Genomic DNA, 11,228 nt, shown 5'->3' with positions numbered 1-11,228 from the left:
TACTACTCCAAACCATAATAAAATATTCTAATAATAAAATAATATTTAACATTATTATTATTATTATTATTTGATCAATATTTTACACTATTTTACTTGCTTCTTGCTACTAAAGCATCTAGATAAATTAGCGTTTGTCGGGACTTTTATTTTGACAATCCTTCATGAAACGTCACTGAAGTCTAGTAAGCAGTGTGTCTAGCTTCATTTTTTACATCTGGAAGTATCTAGACGTAATAGCAACGATTTTGTGAAGATGGTTTGCGAGAAGTGTAAGTAGTTACATTGTAAACCATATTGTAAATCAAATTATTATTATTATTTTTAAACCAATATGTCTAAGTCATTAATATTGTGATTCGTATGTATTCAGTAGCTTTAGATCGCTAGCAAGATCACAGTAGCTAGATAATTCTCAGAAACAAAACAGTCCACTGTGTATTAACGACCGTCGCCCGTGGTTCGCCTGTATCTCGATGATGATAATTAATATGTGCGTAGTACTGACGTCAATGAAATGTGTGGGGTGTTTGACTTAATTAAGCATGTTTTGATGTTCCCCCCAGGCGAGAAGAAACTGGGGCGAGTCATCACTCCTGATACCTGGAAAGATGGGGCTAGAAACACAACTGGTAACTTAAGTTGGATTAAAGCTTGGATAAAGCTACCCATTTGTGTTTATTCTTCGTCAACACTGTATACTAACATACAAACTTTTATATTACAGAGAGTGGTGGTCGAAAGCTTAATGAAAATAAAATGCTGACATCAAAAAAAGCCAGGTGAGTTTCTTGAAATATGTCATGCTTAAACATTATAGTATTGTAGTGCATTTAAAGTCATCATGAAATCAAAATAGACTATTCTTATTTTTTATATGGAATATTACAGTTGTTGGAAGATTGCACAACGATCCAATCAATTCTCAATGGTCAAAATCAAGCCCCGTCCTACATTTTGTTTTCTTGTTCGAGAAGCTGTTTCACTCAGATTTACGTTACAATAGGGAAGAAAATACTTCCATTCTTCAAATGCGAGTTATGATGAACATAATGAAAATATATATGCCATTTTGACAGGTTTGATCCCTATGGCAAATCTGGATTTGCCACTTGCAGAATATGCAAAAGCTCTGTCCATCAGTCTGGTTCACACTACTGCCAGGGATGTGCTTACAAGAAAGGTGAGATGCTTAGATGCTCTTTTGTTTCCGCCACAAATATATATATATATATATATTCTCACCACCCCTCTCTTTCTACTTTGCAGGAATTTGTGCCATGTGTGGGAAGAAGGTTATTGACACCAAGAACTACAAACAGACCTCAGTTTGATTTATTCTCTCTTGCTGGAGATTTTATGTTTAGCTGAGAAGGGGATGTTCGTGGATGATTATGTTGACTCTACTACGTGTTGAGAATGATCATTTAGGTTCACAAAAGAGTTTAATTTGCAGTGCTTTATGAAAGGAGTGTACTGGATTATGACTGTATTTATATGAAAATATGTCAGTGGTATTTTTCTCTCATTTAACCTTAGAGCAATATATTGGCTTGCACTGTTTGGACAATGTAGATGCCTTCTTTAAGTATATTTGCTGGAGAATATTTTTTTTGTAAATATTCTCATTCATTTTTTTTAGTGAATAATTTATCATTTTAATACCAAGCATTATGAAAAAAGAAAATCCGTCCTCTTCATGGCAATTTATTGCCCTTTTAGTCTTAGTCATCGGACCTTACCAAACTCTAGGCTTTTACTTTTAAATGTCATCTCTTCCCCCAATTACGAAAAGATATAGATATCTATTTAGTTTGAAGTGCTATTTTTTTCTACTGTTTTCAAGGCAATGTCACTACTGCAGAATCTAATGTAAATATGAAACAAGCAGACAGTGACATGCCAATATAAGACAGTGTACAGCAATGTTTATAGCCTGTTTCCACTTCTTATTGTCCCGCCATTGATTCTTTTTGTGAACACTGTTGCAGATGTTTTCTGGAAATCTGTTTGTTGTTTCCTTTTTCAGTGATCATTTGGAATTACATAAGTTTTGAATTTCTTTTAGATGTCTCTTGAACCCACATACTTAATAGGATTTGTAGACAGTAACTGTTGCAAATGCTCTTACACTGTTTATTTAGCCTTATTTTTAGTGCAAGGCGGCACAACAGAGCAATACTTAGATACTGTATAATATCATTCCCTTAATATCAATTAAATTAAGAATTGACACCTGTACCAATGTGAGACTGTTTTTACCTCTGTAAATAAACTTGTGACAACATCTTTCAGAAATCAGTCTTTTGAATAAGAAAGCAGAGACTAATGCATTTCATAATGGTGCTTTAATGTTTTAGTTGGCATAGTTGACATCCGTTTTGTTTTATAAAATTCAGACAAATATATTATGTAAAAAATGGCAATATTCCAGTGTCAATATTGGTTATTTCTAACCACATACAAATGATTCTGATACATCACATGGAACCTTTCATTGACTTATATAACAATAAATCATGTTGGCTTATGACTATGAATATTATCTAATCAGAGAACATGACAAAAATGTGACAAATGTGTTTTTTTGTTTTTTAAAGTTATATATAAATTAGTTCTAGTATCTTCATTTTGAAAAAAAAAATGAATAAGGTTAGACAATTATCTGAGGCAATATGTTAATTTAGTAATTGTTAATCAGTAAGATAATAGAACAAATGAACTAACATGAGGGGAAGCATGGATTCAGTAGTAAAGTCTGAGATTGAGAGATGCTGGTACTGAAAACGTTACACTGGATTATGTACAATATTTTTTATATCTAAGTAGTGTTTCCAATACTTCCCATTCAAAAGTTATCAGTCTGTATTTTTTTTAAATAAGTCTCTTATGCTCACCAAGGCTTAATTTATATGATCAAATATATATATATATATATATATAGTACAGTAAAAACAGTACTAATGTGAAATATTACATATTAAAATAACTTTTCAATTTTAATACATTTTAAGATGTAATTTATTCCAGTGATGACAAAGCTGAATTTTCAGCATCATTACTCCAGCCGTCACAGAAGCTCAGAAATCATTCTAATACTCTGATTTGGTGATCAAGAAACATTATATGTTAACACATGCAATATGTTAATTTAGTAATTGTTAATCAATAAGATAATAAACATGACTCGTACATAATAATTCTATCAGTTTTAAGGCAGCCGTGTGAATGATTCAATGGCAGGTCTTTTTCTCAAAAGAAGTATTTCATGTAGGAACACTGATCCTTCAATATTCACATTTTATATTTCAATATATGCAAACAGTGAGTTTCAGCTGTTGGCGATACAGCTGTGTCTCAGTAGCTGGTGGACAGATCTAACGGTCTGGCTCAGTGAGATTCTCTTAGCACCATGGATGGTTTCAAATGTAGAGAATAATCATTGACCTTTTTGACTGTGGGCACACGGAGTTGGCGCAGGTAAGTGTGATCACTTTGCACTTTTTGTCAGGGCGAGGAACTCCTCTCGGGCCTTCGGGTCCTCTCTGAATACACCCAGCATGGTACTGGTCACAGTACGGCTGTTCATCTTCTGCACTCCACGCATGACCATGCACATGTGACTACAACAACAAACATCCATTCAGGTCAGATTTTCATGCACGGTGTATTTAATTCATAATTCATCAACCATGACAGTCACTGTAAGCAGAAGCGGAATGAAAGTACTGTATTGTGAGCTTTGAAGTTACCTGAATCTAATTGCATTGATCTGTATTAAGATTTATAAGAAAGAAGGCTAGGATGTAGTACAGTATTAGGTGTGTGTTTGCATACTTTGTATATGTTTAGTATATTAGATAATATAACATCTAATAATTATACATAATCTGATTGAATGTTTTGTAAGACAGTGTTTTGTCTTTCAAATACTTACGCTGCCTCAATGACGACTGCCACACCGACAGGCTGCAAGGCCTCAGAGATTGCCATTGCTATTTGCTTTGTCAGGCGCTCTTGGACTGCAATAAGCAAATTTAAGAGTAAAACACTGAGGAAGCAACACTATCATGTTTGGTTGTGGCGAGGAGAGTTGATAGGCAGGATCTACAACAGCAGTCGTTAATTTAACTTTACAAGTAAGACGACAGAAACACAGGAGCACTGAATAAACAAAGAGATAGAGATAAACAACAAACTTAACATTAACATGAGAACGGACACTAGTTCAGTAGTCAGGACACTGATCAGGGGAGTCGGCCATTTTAAGGGTTGTCTCAATCGCAAAATCCTACCAGGGCACTGAAACGTTCACTCCTTAAAAAGTCCCACAATGCACCTTAAAACCAGGGAGCATCGATGCTCACTATGTTCCCTTAACGGAAATTCTGAAGCGCGAAACATAAATCACGTGAGCCGACTCACACATAATGATAAGCGATAGATGTTTTTTTTTTCAAATACAAACCATTATTTAATTATATTCAGGCATAAACATCGCTAGACGGGTAATAAACATAATCTAGTTACACAAGGTCAACTAATAATGACAGGGAACACAGGAAAACAGGAACAGCCCAAACACAAATGAACTAACAGAAGAGGGGCAGCATGGATTCAGTAGTAAAGTCTGAGATTGAGAGATGCTAGCACTGAAATTGTTACACTGGATTATATACAATATTTTTTATATCTAAGTAATGTTTCCAATACTTCCCATTCAAAAGTTATCAGTCTGTAAATCTTTTTTAAAAAGTCTCTTATGCTCACCAGGGCTTAATTGATATGATCAAAAATATATATAGTACAGTAAAAACAGTACTATTGTGAAATATTACATATTAAAATAACTGTTTTCAATTTTAATACATTTTAAGATGTAATTTATTCCAGTGATGACAAAGCTGAATTTTCAGCATCATTACTCCAGCCGTCACAGAAGTTCAGAAATCATTCTAATACTCTGATTTGGTGATCAAGAAACATTATTTTTATTATTATTATTATTTTACTATTATTATTGATGTTGAAAACAGTTGGGCTTATTAATATATTTCTGTGGAAACCATGATCCATTTTTTCAGGATTCTTTGATGAATAGAAAGTTCAAAAGAACAGCATTTATTTGAAATATACATCTTTTGCACCATTACAAATGTCAATTTAATGCATCCTTGCTGAATAAAAGTATTAATTTCTTTAAAAAAAAAAAAAAAAAATCTAATTATCTCTATTTTTCTTGTGGTAAGTATCTAGTGTTAGTTACCTTGAAGCCTGCGACTGTAGATTTCAACAATCCTAAAGAGGGACAAAATCCATAGTGTTAAAACACCAAAAATGTTATCAAACAGCCAATTTAATAGGTAGCTATTTCCTTAAAGGGATAGTTCACTTTGAAATTAAATTTTGGTATGTTTTAGCTTACCTCAAGGGCATCTAAGATGTAGGTGTCTTTTTTTCCGCAGTAGTTTCAATTTTGATATTTTTAGGTCAAACCGTTCATAGATATATATACTATAGATGTCGCCTTGGCTACGGCAGTTCATTGGAACGAATGCCGTAGGCAAGGCGGCATCTATTCTAGTGTATATATTTCTATGCACCAGTCTGCACACACGTCACACAGCAGGATGCGCGCGCGCCCTCAGATCACTTGGACGTGGCTGTGTACAAGAGTTAAAAAACGATATAAATACTGTTCGTTTTCTCACACAAACTGCTCGTTTCGTGTCTTAGGCCATCAATGTGTACTTACGATGGGGAATTGTTTAATTTGGACGATGGGGAATTGTTTTAATTTGGACTCTGTGCATGCTCTTTGAGACCGTGACCATAGACCTGCATTAAATGACTGACAGACAAGAACGGTTTGACCTAAAAATATCAAAATTGAAACTACAGCGGAAAAAAAGACAACTACATCTTGGATGCCCTTGAGGTAAGCTAAAACATACCAAAATTTAATTTCAAAGTGAACTATCCCTTTAAGAGCAAGGAATGAAAAATATTAGCAGAATATTCCTGTTTTTCAGTATGCATGTTGTATGGAGTATTTTTCTATAAATATTGTTTCCTAAATGTATAACTATAGTGTAACTGGTAAATATTCTAGAATTTTTTTGTGATAAGGTTAGTAATAGATATAAAGGCAGCTGTCTGTGTGTATTTTACTCAGGCAAAGGAAGCACTAGGCTGCACATGATATTTTGTGAGGGCAGCAATGTTAATGGTTCCCACAACCACCCCACAGTGGAGGTGGGAGTTGAGGGGGATTTCCTCAGCGCCAGAGGTCAGCTAGTCTGGCGTTTTTCAGATGGGACAGGATACTGTGCCAGGCTTTGGATCTAAGCTTCACGTGAATGGGCTGTGATAACAGAAGAACTCAGCCACTTGTAACTAATATGCTCTTTTTTTCGGTCCCACTCTGATGTGAGAACAAGGCCCTTTATCATCCGTCTGAGACTGGCATACTAAATTGTGTGTGTGTGTGTGTGTGTGTGTGTGTGTGTGTGTGTGTGTGTGTTATATACTCACCTTGCAAGCTTACTGAGTCCAACAACCTTTTTACTTGGCAGATATCCTATGTGAACCTACAGATTAATTAACATAAAGTAATTTATCAGTTTATTTCTTATGTAATACAGCTCATTGAAAAGAACCCATTGACCTGCCAGCACTAAACACACTCCCAGGCCTAGAAAAAATGTATGCGTCAATGATTCCTTCACAACCCATGAAACCGCCTTGTCTAGCACTCAACATCAAGCATAACTTTAACATGGTGAACTGAATGGCTAAATACATTACAATTATTGATGGATATTGAGACATACCTTGCCAAAAAATGGTACTAGATGATGTTCACAAAGTGAAAACATGTCAATATCTTTCACAATAACTAGCTCCTCGTGGTCCTCATCAAAGATGGCATCATTAAGTATATCTGTAGAATATGAAAAAATATATATACAAAAGTTAATTTCTTAACATGTAACTTTGATGGTGTTTTGCTACCGGACACACATAATTTCCACATTAAAATCCTCTCATAAATCAGGTCATTTCAGGAGAGAGGCAAAAACTTAGGAACTAAACTGTGATTAGTTTAAGTAGCCCATAACACCATTCAGAATATTGAAGCGGGTGCTTTCACCATCTGTTGTTGACTAATTGAGCAATTCCAGAATTACGTATATGTAAATTATACAACCCCTCATCAAAGTAGTGGAACTGTCAGACACACCAATGAGTAAAAAGACTGCCCAAACACTGCATACTGAAAAGTATATGGATCAGAATGATATACAATTTTATTTAATAATTGTTAACCTATTAAAATTTTTGGCTTTATTAATATCCATAAACATAACTAATAAAAACCCAATTGGTGATGAGATAATAACTAGCATTATGTTGGGCCCTAGCACAATTGGCTATCTTAAAGTTAGCATGAAACGGAAGCTGTTTCTCAAATAAGAAAAATGTAGGATCGTTGTCGTTTGCTATGATGTCATATGAGTGACAGGTTGTCCCACCCTCGCCATCAGGTCATCAGAGAATAGATGTTGTTGCAAGAGGGAGGAGATGTTACTTTGATTAAAGATTACAAAGGCACATGAAATTTAAAGAAAAAAATATATATAATAATGATCTGCATGGATAACACGTTTATAATAGCCTAAATACTGCAACATTACATAAAAAAAAGGAATTATTTGGATTTCATGTTTAATTCATAAGTGGTATATTTCATATTTTGTGGTGTATTTGTGAAGTGTAAATCTGTAATAAAGAAACTAATTACGAGAGTAGCCTATAGCTGGAAGTGTTCAAGACATAGAAATGTTTAAGCAGATTCCATTTGACCGCTCAAGACACGTCAGCTCGCCCGCCATCTTGGAACGGTCAGCGTGTCTTCACTCACAGTAAGAATCAATGAAGCCATAACATTGCATAGATTCATAGAAACAGCCGCTAATGAGAAATCTATGTATATAACATAATGGTTCAAGCAGCTTGGCTGCTGTTGCTATAGTAACCTCATCCGGTGAAAGTGATTTTGAAGCCGGTGTCTGCTGACAAACTTGTAATCTTACTTTGTGAAGTACTGTAAGTTTGTGCTAAAACGCTGTAAAGACTTCCGTAAAACGAAATCGAGTGAAATTTTTATAATGCTATCATTCTCTGAAAAAATAAAATTAAAATAGCCTGCTTACCATAGATGGTCTCGTGGTAGCCTTTGGTCAGGAACTGCATGGCCTTAGCTGCACGGAGTGGGGTTTTGAGGAGACCCTGCCGGTCAGTGTTCTCTCCCAGACCTCTCAGTATGGTTGTGTACGCCGCCTCCAGAGCAGGTAACCGCGACTCATCCTCCGCCTCTTTCCGGGATGTCTCGTTTTTGTGCTGGACAGCGACTTTTTTCGTATCGACTGTCAGTTCGCTAAAGCCATTACGGCAGAGATACTCTGTGACAATTTTGCCATTGCTAAAACCGTTCAATTCTGCCGCCTTTTGGTACTCCATTGAATGTACTTTAAATGACTATTTAAAAGAGAATCAATTATTACTATTGTATATATATATATATTATATATACTATATGTAGTATAAAAGAAAAGTTTAGTCGTAAATGCAGTCAGACGTCTATTCTTGGTCCTCAGGTATAGGCAGGAGATCGTCGGAGTGCTCTTGAGTTGAGATGCAGTTGCAGTCTAAAAGTCTCTCCCACTCAGCGTGGCATTTATAGGAGCCCTTCACTATCGCTGTGTCCAATTGAGCACGTCGGGATTTAGTGTGAGCACGGCACGCGCTCCGTTGTGTTTTACTCATGTCACACCCTTTTTATGGGGTGTAATTGAATAATGCGTTACAGTCATGCAAACGGCGGAAACTGATTCATGATTTGCTAGTCTGAATGTAAAGACACAAATGAACGTCAAACGTTTGAGCATATGACCTCACGTGCTCACTCATAAGCTAGACCTCCATAAGCTGTATTAGACATGCCAAATTCTTTGAAAGTTTTAAATAAAAGCTTAACAACAATCATAATAAGAGTAGCAATATTAATAATTACACATAATACAGATGTTGTTGTGAAATATAATATAGCCTATAATATAATTTTCAATGGCAATATTTAAAAGGCGCACATAAAAGACCTACACATATTTGGGACTTCCAATTGACATCTATTGTAATTGATATTTGATATCCTCTACCCCTAAATCTAAACCATTACACAAAATTATTTAGCATATTAAAACATTTAATCATGATTTGTATGTTCATTAAGTCATAATTTCCTCACATTCCTTGTACTATCATTTGGTTCCCATAATGCAAATCCTGATCAAAGCATTCATCCATTGAAGAAAGTTTAGAAATCATATGACTGAAAATATTAAAAATAGGGTTATTTCTCATAGCAGCATGTCCAAGACTGATCTCTGTGACAAAGCTCGTTTCCCCAAAAAAGGTCAGTGTTTTATTTTTGCTTGAAATTCAATCATGTGAACGTCAGGCGTGGGCCGATAAGGTGCTTTTAAAAAATCTTTAGATTTACAGTGGGTTATATCATGACTGTATGCAGGTAGACATTTTTATTTCATTAAAAAAATTAAAGAATGAATGGATAAATTATTGAAAGCATGAACAATGAATGCATTATATGTAGAAATTAACGTTTTGGAATTATGCAATTGTTAGCCTACTTACAATGCTCCAGTATACTCAAATGATTTTGCTCAGAAAGTACAAAAGAACACAGAATCCAAGATCATATGAGTAGGAAAGAGAGTAGTAAATAGACATTGGTAACCAAGAATTCATATTTGGTGTCCATGTGTGTATGGGGTTGTTAAAGTCATTTCTTGCATTTTGCACACTATAGGAGTTCCAAAGTTTTCATATGTGAATCTCTTTGGTGGCCGTCGTTGTCGAGCTCCAGATGGTTCCTCTACAGCACAGGTGTCAAACTCAGTTCCTGGAGGGCCACAGCCCTACACAGCTTTGTTCCAACCCTCAACACACACTCACCTGCAGTTTTCAAATAAGCCTGAAGGACTAGCTGATCAGGTGTGTTTAATTAGGGTTGAAGCTAAACTCTGCAGGGCTGTGGCCCTCCAGGAACTGAGTTTGACACCCCTGCTCTACAGGATTCCTTTGCACAGTTAAGTGTTGATCAGGTAAACGTTGCTCTTCAGCAGTTGTTCAGGAAAGCATCGTTCAGCTACCTGTTCAGCTCCAGTATACTCAAATGATTTTGCTCAGAAAGTACAAAAGAACACAGAATCCAAGATCATATAAGGAGATTACTCCATTATGCAATGTACAAAAATAACCCAGCAGCTCCATTGCATTAATATATTGCGTCACCTGACCTTTTTTTCCCTTGTGATGATGATGAAGGGCTCTGGTAAGTCTGGCCTTTGAGAGGTGAAATGGAAAAGTGGCTGACTGGCCAAAAGAATAATTTGTTCCTTGGAAAAATATTCATGCAGAAACATCACAATGGAATTCAAGGGATGAACAGTTTCAGGTCCGGTGTGACATACAAGACAATTGTAGCAACTCATGTAATAACAAGGCATTATGTAATAACTGCACATAATGTAATAATGTTGGTATTGAACATGCACTGTTTTTCATTTAACAGTATGTATACCTTTTTGTTGTCAAATGAAAAAAAAAAAAAATTAAATATTCTCATTTATACTACAGGGCCGTTGAATGCTTGAATCTGATTGGTTGACGAACGTTCTAAGGTGTGCATTATTTTCAGGGAAACGCACAGCTAAAGTAGTTCTAGGCAGGTCTTGACCGCATTACAGTTCCATATCACTTCGCGTAGTTAACTGTAATAACGGAAAATAGGATACAATTCATAACAAGAAAAAGCATTTAGCCCCATGCGCTTGATCTGGAATTTTCAATGTAGCTTCACAATCAATGGAAACATGCAGTTTAATTTGAATAAATAAAGTATATAGTCCAATCTATAATCAATAGAAAATTAAACTGAATATAGGCTAAATAAATGGATAGTCCTGCAGCACAGATTATTATTGCAGATAATATAACAAATAAATAATTATTGATAGGCCTACTTGTTAAAAGGGCTTTGTGTTTCATTTATTTGGCTAGTCTGTCATCTGTCAATAATAGAAAAAAAGAATGAATTCGAATTAATTAAAAGGAATTGAATTAATAAATAAATAATAATATTG

At 35.2% G+C, this 11,228-nt stretch overlaps 2 protein-coding genes across 2 annotated transcripts; one reads left to right on the top strand and one right to left on the bottom strand.

Annotated features, from left to right (window-relative positions):
• The first annotated feature begins 139 nt into the window (after positions 1-139).
• On the top strand, positions 140-1,610 carry cript (cysteine-rich PDZ-binding protein). The gene is made up of 5 exons (XM_079850685.1): positions 140-272; positions 567-632; positions 728-782; positions 1,080-1,183; positions 1,270-1,610. Exons 1-5 carry the CDS (start codon positions 257-259, stop codon positions 1,332-1,334), a joined length of 306 nt encoding a protein of 101 aa, XP_079706811.1. The 5' UTR covers positions 140-256; the 3' UTR covers positions 1,335-1,610.
• A 1,054-nt stretch (positions 1,611-2,664) lies between these two features.
• Positions 2,665-8,565, bottom strand: gch2 (GTP cyclohydrolase 2). The gene is made up of 6 exons (XM_079850684.1): positions 8,217-8,565; positions 6,834-6,943; positions 6,535-6,590; positions 5,267-5,298; positions 3,938-4,022; positions 2,665-3,623 (listed from the first exon to the last, which is right to left on the bottom strand). Exons 1-6 carry the CDS (start codon positions 8,521-8,523, stop codon positions 3,491-3,493), a joined length of 723 nt encoding a protein of 240 aa, XP_079706810.1. The 5' UTR covers positions 8,524-8,565; the 3' UTR covers positions 2,665-3,490.
• Positions 8,566-11,228: the final 2,663 nt, after the last annotated feature.

The sequence above is a fragment of the Squalius cephalus genome (genome assembly GCF_949319135.1).
Source record: "Squalius cephalus genome assembly, chromosome: 19".
NCBI classification, from domain to species: Eukaryota; Metazoa; Chordata; class Actinopteri; order Cypriniformes; family Leuciscidae; genus Squalius; species Squalius cephalus.
The sequence above is the reverse complement of the archived record's forward strand: the minus strand, read 5'-3'. Positions and strand labels throughout refer to the sequence as shown.